This window comes from Anopheles cruzii, chromosome 3, assembly GCF_943734635.1.
Source record: "Anopheles cruzii chromosome 3, idAnoCruzAS_RS32_06, whole genome shotgun sequence".
Lineage (NCBI taxonomy): Eukaryota > Metazoa > Arthropoda > Insecta > Diptera > Culicidae > Anopheles > Anopheles cruzii.
In genome coordinates, this window is record NC_069145.1 from 14225404 (window position 1) to 14248304 (window position 22901).

Consider the following 22901-nt stretch of genomic DNA (forward strand, 5'->3'; position numbering starts at 1 on the left):
GTTCAGTTTGGTTGCAGTGTTCGGGTGAGCAGGTTCAGGTTGTGTGCTGCCTATCCTGCCATCCGGCCCCCCGTACGCCTCGAGCGCCTTTCCTGTGTTTCGGTTCGGTCCCCGGGGGTTCGGTTCCTCACTCAATCGATTTCCCGTGTTTTCTTTTTCTACACAACGCCGCTACCACCGCCACCATTAGTGCTTATTAGAGAAAGAGGGAGCTTCCTGCGATCGACTTCCGCGATCTCACTCTCGTTTTTCGCGAGTGGCCGCGAGCTGCAAAGAAATGGGTGACAATCGCCGTCGTCGTCGTCGTCATTGTGTCGTTGCTTGTTGATCGGGCGTGGGGCCCCCCGCTGCAACTCTCTTCAACTCGTCGTCTCGTCAAAGTGAAGTGCTGATGGTCGGTGCAGTGGGCCAAATTCATCATTCATCACCGGAGAGCCGTGAGGGGCAACAAAGTTGAAGTGAAACACGGTGACTGTGATATGTGACTGTGAACAAAGTGCCACCCACCAAGTATTTGGTTTACTCTCCTTGACTCGATAGGAGCTTTCAGTGTTGTGTAATTTGAGCTCCGTCTGGAGTCCGCTTCATAATCTCTTCTTTTTCTTCCATCCCCCCGACAGAGTGTCTGTATAATACGTAACCTGTGCGTGCGTCCGTGCGAGTGTGTTTGTGTGTAGAAAAGTGTGACCATTCATCCTGCGAGGGTCCTGCCGGTGCGCGGGACGCCAAGGAGTTGTTGTTCTACGGAAACTCGGAGGCCCAGTGGAAATGACGGGCCCGGGTAGGGTCTGTATAGGTGTGGCGGCGCTGCTGATGATAGCGGTGCTTTCGCCGCTGGCGGTGGCCCAGGACACGAGCCAGGACACGAGCCAGAACTTCTCATTCGACCGGCTGATTCTGCTCGAGGAGAAGCTGACCGTGTTCGACATCAAACGTATCGCCAACGGTTGGAGTGCGCTGAGGCCTCAGCTGAGCGAGCGCTGCGGTGTCCAGATGACGCAGTACCTGCGAGGCCTGCAGGACGAACGGCTGTGGGCGCTAAAGAGTGAGTCGCACTGCACGCTTGACCAGTGTAGCCTAATACTTCGCCGGGCGCCACAGGAAGGACCCAATTAGTAGGTGGCCCAATCCGGAAAGGGCCCCCCGGTGCACCGGTGCGCATCGGATCACACTGCCCGTTTCCCGTTGGCCCGGCCGGGTGTTATGTGATCGTTGTTTTGCCGCCCGCGAGCCGCCCGCGAAGGGTAATTTGCCCTTTTTGGACATCCGCCCCCTGAACGTGTTTGTGTGTGTGTGTGTGGAAACAAATCGTCCGCCATGTAAACGGAGGGGGGAGAAGGTGAATCTTCGGTGATATCTTGCATTTTGTTCCTTTCGCCGTCGCGTGCCACTTCGGCCCCCGATGCAAGCGGCGCGAAAGAAATGCATCAACATAAAGACCCGACCGCAGCACCACCGACCAGCCATGCGAACCGCGGCGGAATCGGGTGGTGCAATGAAAGGGGCTTCCCGCTTGGCACCGCTCGGCCCCCCCGGGGGCCGCGCCGCGCGATGGCGAAAGCTTACATAATTTCTCGTGAACGTACTACATTTCCAATCGGAATCGGAGGCGCCTCCGTCGGCCCCGGAGCGGGGGCTTTGACGGTTTTCTTTTATGTGCCCCTCGCCGACGGTTGCTTTGCTTTTCTTTTCGTTCGGTTTCGGGGCCCGCGGCGAGGCTGTTGCTGATGAAGTTTTCTGCTTCTGAGGTCCCCGCAACGCGTCAAGTAGATCGTTTTCGGGTTTGGGGCTGATTGGACTCGTCTCATGCTTTATTTAAATGAGTTTTTTTGCGAAGAGTCCAATAACTAAGCCATCGCCCCGTGTTTGGAAGCTGAAAGATTGAACTGAAGTTGTCGAAAGACATTAGTTTGACGAAATGAGTGAGATGGACCACCCTTATTCATTTTCTTAAGTCTGAAAGGCAGTAAACGAAACCATTTATTAGACGACTCACAGTTTGTGGAGGAAAACGGAGCCCATTACATTCGATTGGATATTAAAAACATGATGCAGTTGTTTAACATTTTATTTTATTCCGATACACAACAGCTGTAGGATGAATGCAAACTTCTTCACTCACTGTTTACAGACTGCTTTTGCTGTTTAATAGATTTTTTAGGGCCAAAAGCTTTTCTCTTATTGCTTAGTGATAATGATACGTTTGCCCATAACCAGATTAAGATACTCATTTGATTTAACAGCAGCAGTTGTTTTACGGGTTTTCTGTTGAATTTAAATAAAACAATGTATCCTAACTGCACCTACAATTGCTGATTAAATAGCAGCACTGACTAGCCTTATCAAAGATTGTTAAAGGAGCTTTTTAACTAGCAGCAGCATCTAGCCATCAGATAGTTTTAGTCCACAATACTTTCGGTTTGGTTTCCTACCAATGCCCATTTAGCAGCAGCTTTTCTTCATAGTCTTTCGTCTTTCATTTCCATCGTATGTCTAAATACAGACCTTGACGCAATATATTTGAGTTACTTTTTACCATTGATTTGACTTGAAAATTCACACAAAAAACTCTACAAAAGTCTACGACCGCGGACAGATTTCGAATAACTTGATCAACAGTCCAATATCTATATAGGCTGAGCTAGAGTCTCCGTGCGACTATCGGAAGCGCGGACCACCAAAAGGAGATCGTTGAGCAAAATAGTTGTCTTTCGATCGGTTCTCCATCGAGCGATCGTTTGCCTGAATGATTATGACAATTGTCATTACGGTCAAGTGAGCCAAAGTAAACATAAAACACTGCAACCGGGTCGCCGGAGCCTGGCGGGCCGACCAACGCCTAGGCCTAGGCCCTCACGCCTTTCTCCTCACGAAGGGGCTTCGTGTTAATTTGTGTTAAGTGCAAGCGGCCCACGAGCGGGACGACGACGGCGACTGGGACTGGTAACTTTCGTGACGTCTCGACGGACCCGGGCCGTATGTAACTCGCTCACTCCCCCCGTGCACTTGCCGATTGCTTCCTCCATCGGCACACACACACACGCATTGGTAAATTGTTGCTGTTGTTGCTGCGGACGACCTTGACTCCGATGTTTCGATAGAATTCGGTGACTGCACGCTGTGGCTTGCACCACCACCTTTGCTGGAGCTTGGAGAACGACGCCCCACATGGCGTGGCCAACGGCCAATTTTAAATTCGTATCGCATCGGGTGGCTTCGGGCAGCATCTTTTCCTGGTTGTATGATCTTTTGGGCAAGGAAGCGTACTTGAGGCGGCCCCTAATCGATCAACCATTTTTGTGTGCGGGACAAATATCGGTGCTCGGTGTAAACAATGCCAACCCATTAGGGGCGGCATTGTTGCGAAATCAGGCTGGTTTCTGCTGTGTCACGACGATCTAAGCCGAAACCAATCCTGAAGCTGCACCACATTTGATTTTTGTGGGATAAGCCGGGTAAATAGGAGACGCTGCGGAGCAATTCTGTGTGTGAGCTATGGAAACCTACGACACTTTTATCCGCCATCGATCGGGGTGACGTAACCGAGTGTGGCGCATGTTGGTGCATAAACAATGCTTTGAAGTTTGAAGTTTCCATCACCGAAACGTGTTAATTGGCTACGGCAACGCGGAGATTGCGTTCGGAGATTTGGGGCCAAAAAAGGGCCCCGCCGAACCGGTGACGTAATGGAGACTGATCGCAACGAAATGAAAGAGAGTACTGTTCGGTCAAGTTACAGTAAGAACATTGGTCGAGATATGGCCACACCTTCCTGAACTTGATTCCGACTGACTAGTGGGGCTCTGACAGGACCCACCGCTGCTTTCCCCGTTTCGACGGTCAGCATCCGACCTCCAAACTGGTCAACTGGTTCGACCGCACTTTTGCTTCCTGCTTGCCACGAGAGGAAGCCCCGCTTAATGGCTCGGACCGGCTCGCCTTACACGAGTGTCCGTAACATCTCCTAAGTGAGCCCAATTCCTAGCCCCACAAACCTCACCACGCTCTCTCTCTCCCTCTCTCGCTCTCTGTCTTGCTCGATTCCGCAAACGATTCATAATTTTACACGCTGACTCAATCGCGGCCCGGGCGCAACGCGTAACATCATATCCTCCTTCTCTCCACCACGGAGCTGGGGCAGGCGGATTTCTTCAGCCGACCTGTTATGCGGTCCGCTCCGCTCCGCATGACTTGGCGCACCGGCCCCTCCCGGACCCCGCCGAGCCATTACGTCACAACCAAATACGAAAAAGTGAAAACGAAAGTACACCCCAGCGAGGGAGAGTGCGCGCGCGCGCGCCGCAACCCTTGCGCGGCGCGCGGCGCGCGGCGGCCGTGTTGCCATCTCCACCGGGTTGCGTTGGCGAGGAAGTCACCGCCGCCAGCGGAGGGCGTTCGAATGACAGTGGGTGATTGCGCACCTTGTGCCACTGACCGACCCAATTCGGCCGTCGAGAAATTCGTCTAACGCGCTTTGCACATTAGCGATGCACCGATGCGATCAGCGGGTTCGAGGACGACTCCAGGCCGACTCCAGGCCAACACCTGGGGCCCCCCTGGGGGAAACCTGTTTTGGGCTCCCTTTTTTCTCTGATGCCGTCCTCTTTGCTTTGCTGGCTGACTTTCGTCGGGTGACGGCATGATGTAATGGGGACGGTGGTGGTCTGTGTGTGTCATCCTGGTCTGCAAGTAGCACCTTCGTGCCAAAAAAGCACTCGGTCGCATAACAATCGCGGCTAGTGGCGGCGACGAAAATAAGGTCAACCGCTGGCGCTGCTGTTGGGTTAAGCGACCCTTCGGAAACGGCTGCTAAGCGGCAAGAACTACTGCGTACGTACCGGAGTATGGTCATTTAGCAATATCTCCAAACCAGACGTCAGAGAGGTTCCCCGGAGCATTGTCTTCGGGGCGGCTAATGATACCTCTCAGCTCACTCTCGGATGGAGAAGCTCATGCCGCGAGTTGTGCCGCGAGAGGGCTGCCCGATGATATAAGGGTTGAACGAGTTCCAAGAGTCCGTGACTTGTGGCGCGGGGGGGGCGAATTTGGGTCATTGTTTCAAGCGTGCCCCTTTCGGCGTATCTTCATTATCAATCGAGCGACCTCGGACCGCGGATCGGACTAGGTTCGGCTCTCGTCTCTCTCGGCGCTCGCGCAACTCGGTTGGTTTTATGGCTGAGAATTAGTCATTGTTGAGAAGGTGTTGGGCCACCCCCTCCGGCTAAAGGGCGCTCGATTTGCGACAGACTAAACTAAACCGACTAAAACTGATTCTGTGGGGCTCTGTGTGGCTTTTCGTACTGCGGAGTGGACCCGGCCCGCCGGCCCCGAAAAAATAAACACGTGTCCCAACACGCGCCCCCGGGTTCGGGGCAGGCCATTTAATTTAATTTCTTTTCTGCCGGTGGCCATGAATTTTTCGACATGGCTGCATGACTCGCTCGCTGACCCGCTTTCTCAACACGCGGGCGCCCGCGTGCGTCCCTTGCGGCGGTCCCCTAGTGCCCCCGAACCGCAGGACATGTCGCGCGAGCGCGCGCGCGCGGATTTCGTAAATCATCGTCCGTCGGGTCCGCGTATCGACCACAAAAAAAAATCGGAATCGGAAAGATATGCTGTCGCATCGAATGGCTCGCCGGTGGTGGCCCATCATCATCGCTGAATGTTAATGATTGCACACGCCATCGATCCGTGGTCCGCGTGTTGTGTCAGCGTTTGACTTTGAATCTCTCGCACCCGCGAGAGGTCCGAACGTGAACTTCCTCCGGAGAGGCGAAACGAAATTCGGTCAGCCAACGTCGGCATAGGCGGCGCTTTCCCTTTCTTGGCCTTTTCAATGTCAACCGAAATGTGGTTGCCCTTCCACGGCGCCCACCAAACGGGAGAGGAGGACCCAAATCTGGCATCATTTGACTAAGTGGGACCATGGATGGTGCCCTTCACACAGATCCTACGCCCCCGAGTGGGGACCTAAGCAATGGCCAGAAGTTCCAGAAAGCTTCGGTGTACCAGGCTCCGCGAGCGCGCGCGCGTCCTTGACGGACGGCTGAGATGGCCGGCCGAGGGTCGAATCGCTAAAAGAGTTGCCTTCCCCCATGTCCGGTTGTGTACGTGAACGAAAACGAGTCGCACGGTGGGACCTTTCAAAAGCTCACAGGGTCCTGCTGGTGCGCTTCTGGCACTCGACTTTGGACCTTTTCTGTTTGCCAGCCGTTACATAAGCCGATGCAAATGGCCGGTGACGTGTGCCTGGGGGAGATCTTATTCTCGGGTTTCCTATTACCTACGCGGGTCTAGCACACTGACCACCGTGTGGGGGACTCGATCGATCGATAGAAATGGCGTGCCAGTGCCAATATATGAAGCAACGATCTGATGCCGCATCGTTTTCGCCATATCGTCGCCGTTGATGCCGTTTGAAGCCATTAATATACACACAAAAAAGCGCGACATCGTCTCCGAGGTCCGAGCGACAACTCGGAGAGGTCCGGGTCCACGAAAAACCACTTCATCAATATGGAACCGCCGCGCGCGGGCGCCGCCGAACGCCTGGAAATGGGTCAGTAGCGGGGCGATCGCGTAACACTGCGCGCGATGGCGACCGCGCTGCTTTGCATTTCGCTGCGCAACATAAGCTTCGTCGGGGGTGGCCAGCGAGTGTCGGGTGGCGTGCGGCAGATTAGCAGCCTCCGCGAACGCGCGTTACATTAGAAAATGGACAGTGAAATGGTGGAAAAACACACCGCCACGCAATCGGATTTGCGGGAAAAACACGGTGCAGCCCCGCAAAAATGGCTCAACGTACGGCGTGGCAGGTAGGGTGTAGAAAAACAGGATTAGGACCCAGGACGGGGAACAGTTGGCCAACAGCACGATGCATTCTTGCTAAACAGTTAACAACCGGGTCCGCCGCCGCCGCCGCACAACTAGCCGCGCGGATGCGATCGAGAATTGGAATTCTCTCCGAGGACCGGGGTCCAGTTTCTGCTTGGGGAGTGCAAACCTGCACGAAAGTGAAAGGAATGGATGAAAAGCCGTTCGCCGCAAGGCGTCACTGGCTCCACGGACTCCACCATCCCTTTATTCAGGGACACAGATTGGAGTTCGGGAGATCGATCTGTCTTACCGGGCTACTACTCCGCCGGAAAGCATTTCGATTTTACGGAAGTTCGGTTGCATTCACCGCACGCTGTGACCTTAGCAGGCTGCGCCAAAACAGTGACCACCGCGGGAACGCGGATTCGCCAAAAAACGGTTGCGAGGAAAGTTATGAAAGTGAGTCGATTGGGTAAGCAAGCGGTGGCTTACATAAATGTGAGACGCATCCCACGATTGGTCCATGAATTTTTGGAAAGGCTTTCGTCGCCTTGCTGGTCTGCTTTTGCAAGATGTCTCCTGACAACGCACGGCCTTCGGGCACGGCAGCGGAGACTATGAAAGTTGTTGCCCTTTGTTGCCACGGCGTCTTTGATGAATCCTTCAGAAACTTGCAAATAACCTCACGTACGCCACTTAACACGTACGCCATGTTGTTCTACGGGGAACCGGAGACTACTTGGACAACAATTAGATGGAACCTTGTTCCGCGCGAGTCCAGGTTGCAATAGAACTTTCACACCGGGCCGGGTACACAACGTCGTCCCCTGGAGGCTGAGTCACTTTCGCCTTGTACAGGGCGGCGGTTCAGAGGTCAGAGTTTAAATATTACTCGCGAGCGGGCGCGCGCACGAGAAGGGATGATTGATTGGCGATTTGCGTGCGACATTCTTATGAATATTAGTAAACACGCCAGGGGTACGCCCTCTCCTTGGCCTCACCGGGGCTAAGGTCTTGCGCCCGTAAGTGCTTTATCCTTTATCGTAAATACGTATTTAAAATAATGTATGCAGCGCAAAATGCAACCCGCGGTTGAGCGCGGTTTTTAGGCGATCAATTTGCGCCTAGTGGTTATGCAACACGCTAGTTTTTGAAGTCTTCCTCTTCGAGGATGCAAAGGATTTAAAGGGAATATTTTCAATCGGGGACGATCATGCACTCATCCATTTATTCTTGATTCACAGTGGACGACTCATCGGGCAAGTACACGAAAGGATTTTTCTGGGGCAACAATTACTGGACCGGTTCGATGGACCAGTGCTCCCACATCCACCAGAACGAGAGCGGCGCCGACGTGCCGAAGAAGAAGGGCCGCAACACGGACATCACGTACATCAACGGGAACTTTCTCGGCACGACCGAGAGCGAGCACGAAAACCCTCCGTTCATGCCCGGCTTCTACATGGCCAAGATACTGATCAACGGGACCGAGTCATTCAACGCGGTGAGCCGGGGGGGGATCGGGATCTTCCCTTCTTGGGCATCAGCACTAACGCGTAGCGTTTTTCCCCCCGCCTTAGATTCGGACGGTGGTCGTCGGTTTGTGTCTCCCGAGTGCGTGCAGTATTGGGGACGTGGAAACGCTGCTAAAGCTGGACATCAGCCGCCGCCATGTGGCGCAAGAGCTGGTCGGCGTACGATCGCCGACGTTGAACAACTTTTCCCTCTGGGACGATCTCACCTTCCGGATACTATTGTACAGTACCGCGCAGTCGCGTCGAAAGCAGGGAGTCACTCTCGTACGCCAGGACTAACGTCTAGCTTTGCGGTTTCAGTATCATCTCCACGATCGTGACGATCCTGCTGATCAGTGGCACCGGCTATGACCTGGTGTTGCGCCGGCGCTACAAGGCGCAGATGCGCATCAAGAGCTACTGCAAGGAACTGACGGCGGAAATGTCGCCTGGGCTGGGCTGCACCACGTACGATCTGACGCAGCGCGAGACGGAAGAGAACGGCAAAGGTAACTGCACCGTAATCCGGGTACCAACGGGCGTTAACAATAACAACTCGGACGAGAATCTTGCCGCGGAGCTGACCACCACGGAGGACAGCAAGTTGAGTAAGTTACGCCCTCCCCGCCGGACCCGAACGCTCGTGCGGGCCTTTCCTTTAGGTCTTGTGTCAGTGACTAACAACAGCTACAACAACAACAACAGACACTCCGGGCGGGTGACAGTAGACGACACACAGCGACAGTAGACGGAAGAGAAATGGGAGAAGAACACATGATTTGTAGTGGATCCTGGAGTCCCTGTGGCTTATCGCTTTTCTCGTCCAAATCCCCCGCAGGTATGCTGTCGGAGCTGCTCCTGTCGTTCTCGGTGGTGACCAACTTTAAGGCGATTTGCGATAGGAACGTAGGCAACGACACCATTCCGTCGATCCACGGGCTGCGGGCCATCTCGATGGCTTGGGTTATTTTGGGTAAGTGATCCAGGTGATCTCCCGACGGTTGTTCCGCTGACTTAATTCACCGCTCTGACCCTCAGGCCACACGATGATCGTGGTGTTCAAGTACTCGGACAACATGGAGCTGCGCAAGGTGGTCGAGAAGGAGTTCCTGTTCCAGATCGTGCTGAACGGTGCGTACAGCGTGGACACGTTCTTCTTCATCAGCGGCTTCCTGGTGTCGTTCATCTACTTCCGGACCAACGCCAAGGGCAAGCTGGAGAAGCTAACCAAGGGCGTGAACGAGTTCACGGCGGGCTCGTTCCACTTTTTCGGACTGGTCGGTTATCGGTTCGTCAGGTAAGGCACCGAAGGGCACCTCCACAGACATCGCAGCACAGCCATCAACTAACACTTTTCGTCGCTACAGACTAACCGCTCCGTATCTGTACGTGCTCGGCATGGTGGAGGTCGTGATGCGCTATTTGGAGCAGAACTCTGTGTTCGAGCCACCGACCCAGGACCACATCAACTGCCCGAAGTACTGGTGGCGTAACATCCTCTACATCAACACACTGTTCCCGGTGGAGCAGATGGTAAGCTGTCGTCGTCGTCGAACTGCTGGACCGTGGGCGCCCATTTTCATAACACTCTCCCATTCGCTGTCCCGTAGTGCATGCTCTGGAGTTGGTACCTGGCGGACGACACGCAGTTCTACATCATCGGCGCCCTGATCCTGATTATCGCCGTGCGGCACTTCAAGTTCGCCGCCACCATGATGTCGGTGTTTATGGTGTCGGCCTGGGCCACGACCGCGTACATCGCGTTCTCCAACAACCACATGCCCGACGCGGACGATCCGTTCGCGCTGTTCGACAAGATCTACGACAAGCCGTGGACCCGGCTCGGCCCGTACCTCGTCGGCATGGCCGTCGGTTGGATTCTGTTCAAGACGAACTGCAAAATCAAGATGTCCCTCGTGAGTCCCGGTGGCAACTACGGTAATCGGTCCGGAGATCTAACTCCCTGCTCTTTCTCTGTCTTGTCTTGTAGCTCACCGTCATTTCCGGGTGGGTCACCTCCACGATGATGATGCTGTACTTGCTGTTTGGGTTGTACAATACGACGCTCACGCAGACGGCCGCCGCAGCTTACAGCTCGCTGAGCCACACGGGCTGGGCCATCGGCTGTGGGTGGGTCATAGTGGCCTGCTCGTCCGGATACGGTGGCTGGGTGAACAACCTGCTGTCCGCGCCGATCCTGTATCCGTTCTCGCGGGTCACCTACTGCGCCTACCTGGTGCACCCGATCATTAACCGGATATTCGCCCTGGAGTCCGATACACCGATCCACATGACTCCAAATGCCCTGGTAAGTGTACTAGAAGGTGTTCTCCAACTCCAACCATCTTACTCAACATTCCATCTCTCTCCCACTCCCTCTCTAGACCACCGTGTACCTCGGGCAGGTCGTGTCGTCCTACGTGCTTGCATTTATCATTTCCCTCGCGTTCGAGGCTCCGGTCGTGACGATGCTCAAGATTCTATCGCCAAACCGCAAGAAACGCATCTGAACCACCGGCTCGGTCCCCAACACAGATAGAAAGAGAGAGAGAGAGAGAGTGAAGTGGCGAAAAAGTGGACAGCACTAGCTTTGGTGCGCCCGGCAGGGTGCAGTTTCGACAGCATGCTTTTCCTGTGTTTCCGTTTGCTCCGAGTGTGTGTCCGCTTGTTGTCTGTGAAGCCCACAGGGGCGCCCTTCCACACGGGCTTTCCGTGGGCGCGACCCGCGAAGGCCGCGGTAGACCGTGTGGGAAACGATTATAGTACGAATATCTAAAATTTACCAGAAAGTGCTGGCCAATGGTTCCGTGTTCCGCTAGGGGATGGCCCGCCCCCGTCGGCAGGACGAAGCGTGGCCGCGGATAGCGTGTACGTGAACTGTGCTCAGTATGTTTTTCTACAGTACTTTAGACTGATGCGAAGGATGCGATGCGATGTATAATGTAAATATAATTTGGGTGTGAAGAAAGTATTTAACTATAAAAGCGGCTGAATGTGTTGTGCTGTTGGCCATTCTTATGATGACACTTGCTTGTTGATCTGTGACTACGAAGTACGATCGGATTACGTTTAGCGACGAGGAAGATAAATATCGGCGAAAAGTAAAAGGCGTCTAACGTGATCATCTGTCATTTAAATGATGTTGGTTTCTTTCTGGTTGATTTGTGCGCGGTAGTCTGAAAATCCATTTAGCGATAAATCTTGACAAATCATCGAGTTCATGCTTCGTAAAGCCGTTGTTAGTCCATGTTCCACAAAAAATAAATGGGATTGCTGAAGCGGACGGGTCATTGGCGATTATTCCGTGTCCATAGAAAATAAGTTTATTACAGAAAAATTCGAATCAAAAGAGGTTTGTAAAAATTGACAGCTTCTACCAGTTTTTTGGAAAAAACTCGGCAGCTACAAGTGGGGTGATGTTTTTTTTATTAAATGACCGATACCGATCAATGTGGAGGCTTAAAACGAAAGTATAATTCGCTTTGAAATTTAAAATTTACCTTTTGGGACACTTTAAACATGAAAGCTTCTTTCGAAAGCTTTAAGAAAGCCGTTCGCTCCCTGGGTGGTGAATAAAAGCAGTCGCGGTGAATAAAAGCAGTCGCGGTGAATAAAGCGTTCTTGCGTTTCCATGCTGTCAGATGTCAGATGCTGTGGGAAAGCAGCAACTATAACTGGCCTTCCGTCTTACGACATGGAAAGCAGCAAGGCATGCTTTCAGTTTTTCTTTTTGTTTCAAGTTACTTAAATAATGAGTCTAATTTGCGACAGAATTACAATTTTCCGTATGAGAAACTGATTTGAGAAACTGACTAAGTTAAACGATTTGACGGGCTTTTTGCTGGGTTTCGTCGCTTACTCAGCCGCTCAAGTCTATTGTTATGCAACACAAACGTCAAAATGAAGCGAGCCCCACAAAATGACCACGGAAATACCGATCCCATGGCACCAATACAGATCGCCCAGATCGACTGCAAGCTCAAGCGAAGCCCCAACAACACAGGAACTCAGATTGGGCGTCCCACGCAGTGTCTGCTGGCGGCGGCGGCGGCGGTCACTGATCTTGTGGGCTCCAACACAACCAATCGGTTGTGGTACGGCTGTGTGCCTGTGTGAGTGTTAACCTCCGGTGAGCGCTTGTTGGCCTCTAGGCGCCTCGCTACGGTCGGTACCGTTCGACACCCAGCTAGTGAGCAGTTGGAGCTGGCCCCATCAACAACTCCCGCAGCATCGCAGCGGTCCCGTTGGCTGGCGAGCTCGAGCCGTGGCGCGCGCACCGTTGTCCCGAATCACACGCACCCCACCCGACCCAGCTTTCCGTGACAACTGTCAATTGTGTTTTCCACCAAACCGTAGGTGGTTTTTCCCGACGACAGCCGATCATGTGTCGTAGGCTCGTCGACCGTGCCGTGTACTCTTCTTTGAATGTGTGCTCGAAAAGTGAAAAGTGAATAGTAATTGAAGCGAGATTTGCTCGCACGATCCGATTTAACACACGCACTCACACACACACACCTAAGGCTTATCACTGTGGTGGCCGTGCTGTGTGTCTATTCGCTCTTCTCGCTCGCGCTTCCATTTAGTGCCCGATCGTGAGGATCGCGAAAGTGCCACCAAGTGCGGAGGGGGAGAGTGTTTGCGCGCGCGTATGCGCTCGTGTGTGTGTATGTGCATCACACGCAGTGAAAAAGTGAATGTAAAAGTGAAATAATAACTCTGCAGCGCGTAAACTCCGTCGGATCGGCTGTGTGAAGAGGCACATTCCAATCGGGTGGCCGCTTTATTGGATGGGAATTGGGGTGTACGGGAAAACGGCACCCGATCTGTGTGAACATCTGTTTTTGACCAGCGCTCCGACAGCCAGCCAGCGTCGTCAAGGTGAGTCAAGGCGCGCCATCTTGGGGCCACCGAGCCAGCGGGACTCGTCCGAAGATTAGATTTTCCCCTACAAACAAATCGTTCCCAAACGCTTGCGCCAATCTCTGATGCTTCAAACTCTTACGTAAACTGGGTGCTGCCTCTCAAGATGGCCGTAGAGCCATCGATTGCACTGTGCTGAGTATTGTTTTCCTCGACCCTGGCGATGGCAACCCTTTGCTAAATTATTACACCATTACAGCACCGTTAGCCCCGTAAAGTAAGATGATGTACGTACGTCGGTGGGTTCCTTCCGGATCGGCCCGAGAGGCTCATAAAGTAAGCAAACTTATTGTCAACTCGAGTGTCGCTCGGTGCAGTCAATTGTAAAAGCCCCCCCTCCCCCTTGGCCACTGGCGCAAGGTATTAACGCATCACAACCCACACAGACGCACACGCAGAGCAACAACGGTGATGCCAACAACCTTGGCGGACGAGATTGGGTGGACCGGACCTTTTTTTGTTCGTCACCGTTGTGTGTGTGTGTGTCGGGCCGCGAAGTGGCGGACCAGTTTCCTCATCTGATTGCGACCCCGACGTGTGGGCGATCGTCGTCGCCGTCGTCGTCACCAGTCGTGGGTGGATCGTGAGGTGGTGTTTTTTTTGCGGATCCCATCCGATTCCCAATGCCAACCGAAGCGACGCTCGCTGGCTGGTGGAGGTCCCACTCAGGGCCACCAGCCAGATGGTGACTTCGAGTGCGAGTGAGACGCTGACTCTGAGGCTCGGAAGGGCATCGACGAGTCGGCGGGATTAAGATTTAGTTGAGTGGCCCCGCAACACGACCTGGGGCGGCTTGGCGACCACGAAGAACCCAGGAACAGGTATCCGGCCACTGATCCTTCCGTCCCGGATGATGACGGAGGGGTTGGGTTGCGAAAATGGATTGGGGGGAACTGGCTGACAAATGATTGATGTGTTCGAAATGATCACTTGTGTCCCGGGTCCCGAGAATCGTCAGACGTCAGCGTAGCTCGCCTTAACACCTCTCCGAGGATCGAGGCAATTATATCACCGCTTCGCTTCAAGTCGATTCCTATTTGGAGCTCTTTCGGGTCGACCCGAGCGTAGGTTGACCCCCCCTCATGATTGCGGACGGTGAGATTTTTGCATACACACCCGGGTCCCGGGTGTGCAGGCACTTAGGGCGGCCGCACTCCTACAGAACCCGTTCTGGAGCTGCCCGAGCTGCTTTACACCCGCATCCCGTTCAGGCCCGTGCGGCGGACATTTTATGGCCGCTGCCCCGGGCGTCCCTGAAGAACGCAAGCGCAGGGAAACCGGTTTTGCTCGCGAACGGACCGCGCAATGCACTATGGTTCGCCGTCGAGTCGCAGAATGGCCGATAGAGAGGTGCGCGTTTGATTGATGATAGCGCGGCGCAAAAATGTAACCAACCCGGAGCGAGTTTCATTTCGCTGGCGACTCTCTATCTCCCTCCCTTTAATGAAGAACAATGTCGGCCCTTTGTTGAGCTTTCTGGTCTCGGCAGATCGGCTTTAGCACTCGTCGTCCCAAACTCTTCGAGCCTGTCTTCCCAAGTACGTCGTCCCCAATTCTAAAGTGTATCTAAATCCAGCCCACGCCGCACATGCCGGCGGCGGCGCGCTCCCGCCGCGTATAACGGGGGTTCGTCGCTTGAAAACTGTACGAAAGACTTCGTCCCACTTTCTTCGACGCCCGGGACGGGAACGGAACAGTTTCTTAGCCGCGTTCAACGGAGCTGACGGTGGAACTGTTTACACGCGCCCAGACGGGAGGGCTGACATCATCGCGAATTTAAATTTGGAAAAACACACAAAAATCATGCGAGACGTTTTTTTTGGGGCGGGTACCGAAGCGGAAAAAATGGCCACCCGTGGGGCGGGGAGAAAGAGCCAGAGACATTATGCATGCATTCGTCGGTGCGGCGCGAATTTTACTTAATCACGTACCCCAGGGCAGGGTGGGGTCCGAGCGGTTCTAGGTGATTCACGGCCCACCACCATTCGGTCGGAGTCGGTGACGCATCGCAGGGTGACAATTTCATTGGAATTCTGTTGGGACGCGTCCGAACGGACCGGATGCGACCGCCATTGCCTAGCGTGGAATTTCTTACCGCACTTAAATCATCTTGCGGGCCTTGCAGGGAGCCTCACACCCGAAAGGGCCCCCCGACGAGTTGGTGTTGGTGATTGGGCATTGTTCGGCTCGCTACTTGCGCTGCGTGTGGGAATAGAGGCCGCGGCCGCCGATTGTGTTAGAAGAGGCCCAAGCGTGCGCACCCTCAGCGCAGCGATGATGCTGCTGCTGCTGACCCTGTTCCATTTCGTGCGGCCACGCGGAGTGGCATCAAAATTGAAGAAACTGCACGCCAGCGCCCGAACCGAACCGATCCGAACTCGATCTTTGCTGCGTGACGATGCAGCTGCAAAGCTGCCACGTTCGCCACGGTGTAGCTCCTTGTTTTGCATAGTGCCCACCCCCTGCATCCCCAAGATGCAGAACTCGTCTTAAAGCCGCGGCGCGGCGCGAATTTCGCCTTTTAAACCAAGCGAGCCTTTAGCGATGCGTGTGTGTGCGGCGTGCGTACGGAGTGTTTGCCAATACGGCTTTGGGCACCGGGGGGTTCACCACCGTCTGGGCGCTAAGCCGCCTTCCCATGGCCACTCGCGCGGCGCGTGTGTGTGCAACCGGTTTTAAGGTTGCGCAAAAATGTCATGTCCATTTTGGTGCGGGATTTTGTATGTTTTCTGCCGCCGCCGTCGTGGGTTTTCTTGCGCTGGGCGCAAAGCCACTCGAAGGCGTTCGACGTGTGTGTGTGTGTGTGTGCGCAAAAAGCCATCAATCGAACAGAAGGAGAATAATAAAGTAAAAGAAAAAAAAAACACGGCCCAATACAATCACCGCTCACAATCGATTTTAGTGCCGCGAGTTGAAGCCCGCGCACACCGAAAAAGGACTGGACGGGAAGTGGTCGGCCAACCTGGGGCCGGGTGATTGTTTCACTTTTTTCACTCAATTAAAAACTGTTCCAAACCACTGGGCAGCATAGCCTGGGGTGCACTAATCTAGTCGACGCTCGTTCGCCCCTTGATCGGGCTGCTCGCTCAAACGTGGCCAATACTTTGGGCTTCGAAGACCCGAACACTGGAGGCACTCGAAACAATGTTTTGCCGAAAAAAGGAATGTTTTAGTCGAAAGCCAAGCCACCTGCATTGTTTGGTTTGGCCCGAATTAACGGTTGATTTGATCGCGATCGCGTTACGATCACGCCAGTCGCGGTAGGTATTGGATGTTTTTGTTTCGTCAGCGAGAACAAACGGGTTGCTGTTTTGAACAAATGTTTGGACAAATGATAACCCATGCGTGAAACAATGGGTCAACTGATCAGTTTCATCACGTTGGGCTTACTAACTATCGGAGGAACCATTCTACTAACTAACTTTCAATGGATTTTTGACACATGTAGCATGACGCAAGTAGTATGACGTTGAATTATCTATGCACTGCCTTTAAAAGGATCTGGATCGGAACGGTCTTCTTCCGCGTTCATATGTGAACCACTCTCAGGGATGGTCGCGCAAAATGTACTGCTTTTTAAGTATAATCCTAATAATTTTTAGTATATAGAATTAGGTTTTAAAAGCACACAGTACACCACAACTTTCATATCCCACCATATCCGCAGTGAATGTTTCGCTTTGGTTGCGATGGACCTGGTTCACCTGGGCTGTACCCAGGGGTTTTTGCGTATATGATTATCGTAATCAATCCACTTTTCATCACCAGTACCGATTCGGTACAAGAACCCCTTTCTTTTCTGCCGTGCAAGCAGTAATTTGCAAATGGTTTTCCTTCCTTCAATGTATCCTTCTTTCAGTTCACGTGAGATCCAATAAGACATTTTTCTAATCATTGCCATGGCACTCAGACGATGGGAAACTGTCGTGTGCTCAACTCTTAACAGCCTAACCACATCTGATACGTTCTCTCAACAAGAGCATGTTTACCTTAAACATCCATTAAAACACGATGATTTTCGGTGGCTTCATTTTTGTTCATATTGAAGTAATGAAGTAGTACTCGCCGCAAAAACACTTTACCAGGAACCAATCTTGAGGGATTAACGAAACCTATCCCGACATTTTCAGATGCTGAAAAAGGTGTTCTTTAAGATCTAATATCCAAGATCTGTAATAACAAAATACCCATCGCCATATCAGTTGTTGCTATTGCTTTTTGGAGTAGGGTCCATGGGATTGGGACAAAATCTTAATTGAAGGTAGTACATGAAAGGTAAACTTTTATAACGATCCTTTCGATAACGATAACGATAAGGCGATCCTTTTAAGGTTGAAACAGTGTTTAAAGTTGTCCAGTAATGTTTTAATAGATTTCCACCGATCGCTAGGCTTGCTACGATTGCTTGTAGCTTATGGATTGATGATTGATTGATTGTGACTTTAACTAACTCATCGAATAACTTGTAGTAACTGGAAACGTTCTTCTGTTGTACCGTGAATTGGGTTCCATTTGAAAGACATCCCCGCTCGGTTGGGGTCAAAAGTGAATCATGCAGGAGGACTCTTGCCATGGCATACTTCTATTTCCGATCGCCCACGTAACTCGCGGGGCAGTTTAGTGTTTCGATAACTGAAATCGATGATCTGTCGCGTTTGCAGATGAGCGCCATGAGCAGCTGGATACTGTTCGCGTGCGCGCTGGTCGTGGTGTGGCCGGGCGAGGTGCGCACCCAATCGAACTACGCCTCGCAAGCGAACAGCATCGAGTACCAAGGTGAAGGACTTCCGGAAGAGGCGACCCTCGACGGCAAGGTAAGGACGGTGGCCGAGACAGTGTTGTGGCTTTCGAGCTCTTACGTAAATGTCACGCACTCTCTCGCAGGTTACGAAGCTGGACGATCTGAGCCCCATCATCTTCCTGAACCGCACGAAGGCTGCCCTGAACTGCGCGGCTGGTTTTATGCAAGTGGAGCTCAAGTTCAACGATCCGTTCTACGGTCTCGCGTACGCCGACTACGATCGGAACAGTGCCTGCCAGACGACCGGCAAGGGTGACCTGAGCTACCGGATCGACCTCCCGCTGAAGGGCTGCGGAACGAAGCAGGTAAGGGAGGGAGGCCCTCGGGCTTATGGCTTCGGCCTTAACGATTGCTCCCGTCCCTCCATTCCCAGGGACCCCAGCGTGTGTTCACCAACAACATTGTGGTTCGGTTCCATCCGGGCCTGGAGATGGACGGTGATGAGATCATCACGATCGTCTGCCGCTATCCACCGCCCGTCGCACCCATCCCCGCCGGTCTGCCAGCCCCTATGTAAGGATCCGGGGAGTCGCTGGGAAGGAAGCCACCGCCTCTAACCGACTGCCTTCCTTTGTAGCATCAACGAAGCGGCCGTCCTGGAACCGCCTCTCAAGGGCATTCAGATCCTGTTCATCATCTGCGCCATCATGTTCCTGACGTTGCTCCTGCTGGGACTTGGCGTGTCGTACTACTGCCTGCGCCGCCGCCCGATCCCCGTCATCCGCCGAGTGGTCCACGTAGGCAGCGGCTCGGAGATCACCGCCCTCGAGAGTGGCAGCATAGGTACGGTGGCCGCAGGCATCCGCTGCAGAAGGTCCTCCCGGTTTTTTGGGAATGCCCCCACGTCCAGTGCTCCTCTCTATATAGCTCCTAACTTGTGTGTGTGTGCGTGTGTGCTATCCTATTGCAATGCTCATGGCGATCGCACACCACGAACCTCAACAACTAAACGCACCCCGAAAAACTAATCCTTGACTCTCCGTTCTTTTGCGTGGCGTACCGCACTGCACCCACGATCGCGCACCCAACCTACTACTACTACTACTACTACTACTACTACTACTCCGTCCATCCATCAGGAAGCGTGTCCGGATTCAAGGTGGCCCGGCCGGTCGTGTCGATGCAGCAGATCCAGAGCTCGTCGGGCAGCGAGGGCGCCCTCATCCCGTCCGACTACCCGTCGGAGTCGCAGTCCGAGAACGAGGAGGGCCTGGAGACGGGCTCGCTGCCGGTGAGCTCGCGCGGCAGCAGCAGCGCCTACGAGAACGGGGCCTACGTGCACGACGGGCTCAGCCTGGCGTCGGCCTCGGAGCACCTGCACGAGCTGCACCTGGCCACCGTCGCGGGCGCTGTCGCCGCCGCGCCGCTGCCGCCGTCGCCCAAGTTCGACATCCAGGTGCGCGTCAAGCGCTCGCCGCCGCCGGTCTCGCCCCTGCACTCGTCCCTGACCGGCTCGTCGGCGTCCGACACGGACAGCAACAGCAGCACCCTCGTCAGCACCCACGCCCACAACCTGTCCACGATCCTGGAGACGCAGGAGGACCGCGACAGCGTGCTAACCGTCGAGTCGACGGCGGCCGTCGACGGCCGCGAGCCGCTGCCGCGCCAGTCCCAGTTTACTTACATTCCCGAACTGCACACGGCACCCGCCCACCTTCGCCACCACGACTACACACCCAGCCCACCGCCACCGCCGCCGCCGCCCGCACCACTGTCGTCGTCGGCGCACCATAACACGATGGTTAATATCTTTGGCCCAAAAACACGGCTCAACGAACCACCCTCCTGACCCCTCCCGATCCCGATCGTGACCCTGATCGCCACCCCATTCTCGATGAGGTCGGTGATCGGAAGTCTATGGCTACCATGGTTTGAGGTTTCTTCGAGAAGTCATCACGAACCCTCAAGTTGTTGGGGTCATTGCTCCCAGAGTACCCCAGGCAAGAGTCCGTCGGATAGGAAATACCGAGTTGACCGGTTTTCGACCAAGATTTCTTAGCCCCAACAGTTGTTCTCAGTCAGTCAGTCAGCCAGTCGATTTGTGGGAGTTGGCGTTTATAGCCACGAGTTCAGGAATTGACATCGCAGTAACCATTTCTCTTGGCTGGCTTCACTATAGTTTTGCTGGTATTTTTGGACTGAAGATGAAGTCATAAGATTGCGAAACAGTGAAGAGTAGCGTCAAGAGAAGCAATTGAGGAAGCTAATGAGGTATTCGTCAAACGTCTAGCGATGTCAATCATTTGTTTAAGTAAGAAAACCTAGGTGTTCTCGAATGGAACTCGATGTCTAACTGGCGTTTCGATGCTTTCCCGAAGCGAACTTTGCTGGGATGTCACATCGTTTAACTAGTACACATGTGGCCATGGCATTACGCGTCCACAATTTGATCGCAATCGCAATTTTGTCAGACATGAAGAACTAGGCTACTTGACGCCAGACTCTGAGCTTTGCTTATGCTTGTGAGCTTTAAACAGTTGAGCTTGGATGCCTTTCGCCTCAGAACATCATTAATGTCACCCAAAATTTGATATTATCCCTAGAGTAGGATTTTTCGTCCAGTTTATATAAATATTTATTTTATTTGGTTGGCTTTACAAGTCTCTCCCCCTTATTATGAAACTCTAATTGAGAACTCAAACGTTAGAGTGAACACAGTGAGAGAGAAAGCAGAATACAGCAAGAAAGAAGGCAGAAAGACAAAGCTATAGCAAAATGAACTCAAAATGAACGATCGAGTGAACGTTTGAGTTTCATAATACGGGGGTCTGTTTGCTTCTTGTATTCGACTGGTCCATTGGTTCAATTCTTCGCCTGAATCAAAATGGACGTCAATTTAACATCAAGTAAAAAGAAGTTAGTTGATTTTTATGAAGGCTGCTGAACTAGGAATCAGGTTGCCGATCATGTTTCTAGGTCGTTCATAGAAGTTCATAAAAGAGTGAAAAGTGCTACTGTCATGGGCGTTATGGCCCGAAAAGAACCACTTCCTCTACCTTTCCTTCCGCACCCTGTCCTCAACCTGTCTTTCGAATCATTTTCGTTCATTTTGCACCACATCACTAATCTCGGCCCGTTGACCACACCCCGGGGACCCCCGAGGGCCCCTCTCTCTCTCTCTCTCTCTTTCTCTCTCTCCCTTCCGTGTCCGGTCGTGTCGACGTGGTCTCCGTGCACCGAACGGGCAGGTAACGACCGTGACAAACCGCCGCTGGTCGGAGGTCCCGGATGGGCCACGCCACGACGCACACTCGCTGACCGAGCTCGTCGACGCGTCGCACCTCTACCAGCTGACCGGCGCCAACGTCACTAGCATCACCAAGGGCCACGACACGTTGGCGCGCGTCGCCACGCAGCAGCAGTTGCCGGAGCCGCCGATCAGTGTGTACAAAAAGCCTGAACTCAAGTCTCACGTTGTAGATGACCTGTTCCTCACGACCGTCACCGAGCGGACGACGATCGAGGACATCGAGCGGCACAAGCGGCTGGTGACGGAGTACAAGCCGCGCCCGGTGCCGCCGCCCATCGACCCGACTTGGGACGTGACGATCCGCAACTACCAGGACCAGGCGCAGCGCCAGTGGGAGGACTTCTCGGACGTGTCGAGCGCTTCCGGGGCGCCGTCGGTGCGCAGCCTGGAGCCCTCGAGCATGCCGGTGCCGTCATCCACCTATCTGCCCAGCGCGTACGCCGCCGACGAGCTGCGTAGCCCGGAACTGGTGGGCAACATGAAGCCCGTGGACCTGCCGCCCGAGGACCGCTCCGTCTCGAACTGGGACGTGCTGATCCGGGTGCTTCAGGAAGTGGACATGCCGGACACGTCGGTCTCGACCGCCGCCCTGCACACCGACCTGCACCGCTACCCGCTACAGCGCCAGCTTAGCTACGACGACAAGATCAAGTGGAAGGAGATCATCACCACCGAATCGACGCTGCGGTAAGCTTCCCGTGTTCCCGACCTGAGTTCCCAAGTCCACACTAATCTCTGGTGTCTCTTTTCAGCACCATGCTGTCGGAGGCGACGGTTCGGGAGGATTTCGAGCGCATCCGGTCGGATGCCCGGTACGAGAATCTGTTCGAGCCGCGCTCCTGGGACGTGATCATCCGCATCCTGGCCCCGCCGGAGGATGTCGAGTTGCGGCAGTCGAAGCGCAGCAAGAAGCGCGAAACCTGGGACACCCGGTCGCGCCGCAGCTCGCTGCCGACGCTGTACGAGTACGACAGCGACGGGGACTCGTCGGTGCGCACGATCACCCAGGAACCGCAGCTGGTAGCGGCGACAACGCACGGCTACGGCCACCCGGCCGGCTCGCTGGCCAGCGGGTCTCGGTCCCGGCGCACGTCCCGCTCGTCCTACAACTCGAACAACATCGATCTCCGCTCGATGTCGGAGGTGATCGTGGACTTTGGCCGGATGGCCGGCAGCGGCCCGAACGGAGGGTCCTCGGGCCGCGGTGGCAGCGGCGAGCCGTCCGAGGAGGGTAGCTCCTACATTGTGGCCCACGGCAAGGGCTACTTCGACGATGACGACGACGACGAGGAGGAACGGTACGATCAGCGGTCCCTGCAGCGCTCGCTCAGCCATCCGAGCCTGGCGCGATCGGCCAGCGAGTTCACCGAGCGGTGGATCATCCCCGAAGATCTGGACCTCCGGCAGGACTCCGAACCGGTAAGACGATATCGAGTAGGCTTCGGGCAGATCCTTTAATCTTGGCGGTCTATCACCCCTCTTGATACAGAACAACTCGGTGTACGGATCGGCCACGATGGAGGACACGAGAACGACCTACATCAAGCAGAGCCGCACCACGGTCAGCCGCGAACGGCGCGACAACTGGTAGTCGGCGGCG

General features: G+C 54.1%; 2 protein-coding genes across 2 annotated transcripts in view; both read left to right on the top strand.

Annotated features, from left to right (window-relative positions):
* The first annotated feature begins 768 nt into the window (after positions 1-768).
* Positions 769-11282, top strand: LOC128269902 (nose resistant to fluoxetine protein 6). Its single transcript, XM_053007305.1, has 10 exons — positions 769-1045; positions 8061-8320; positions 8397-8572; positions 8652-8938; positions 9169-9303; positions 9369-9627; positions 9698-9863; positions 9941-10246; positions 10321-10638; positions 10715-11282. The coding sequence occupies exons 1-10, from the start codon at positions 769-771 to the stop codon at positions 10838-10840; spliced, it is 2310 nt and encodes a 769-aa protein (XP_052863265.1). The 3' UTR covers positions 10841-11282.
* A 1316-nt stretch (positions 11283-12598) lies between these two features.
* Positions 12599-22901, top strand: part of LOC128275354 (uncharacterized) — an 11372-nt gene continuing 1069 nt past the window's right edge. Inside the window, exons 1-9 of the mRNA XM_053013826.1 lie at positions 12599-13208; positions 17912-18064; positions 18135-18356; positions 18425-18564; positions 18629-18834; positions 19131-19792; positions 21240-21988; positions 22054-22720; positions 22791-22901. The exon at positions 22791-22901 is cut by the window's right edge and continues 177 nt beyond it. Of these exons, the coding sequence (XP_052869786.1) occupies positions 17912-18064; positions 18135-18356; positions 18425-18564; positions 18629-18834; positions 19131-19792; positions 21240-21988; positions 22054-22720; positions 22791-22892 (2901 nt within the window). The 5' untranslated portion in view covers positions 12599-13208 and the 3' untranslated portion in view covers positions 22893-22901. The remainder of the gene's footprint in view (positions 13209-17911; positions 18065-18134; positions 18357-18424; positions 18565-18628; positions 18835-19130; positions 19793-21239; positions 21989-22053; positions 22721-22790) is intronic.

Coding starts and splice junctions, on each gene's coding strand:
- LOC128269902 (XM_053007305.1), top strand. CDS start 769: ATGACGGGCCCGGGTAGGGTCTGTATAGGTGTGGCGGCGCTGCTGATG. Junction 8,939..9,168: donor CACGGAGGACAGCAAGTTGA/GTAAGTTACGCC, acceptor AATCCCCCGCAG/GTATGCTGTCGGAGCTGCTC. Junction 9,864..9,940: donor TGTTCCCGGTGGAGCAGATG/GTAAGCTGTCGT, acceptor GCTGTCCCGTAG/TGCATGCTCTGGAGTTGGTA.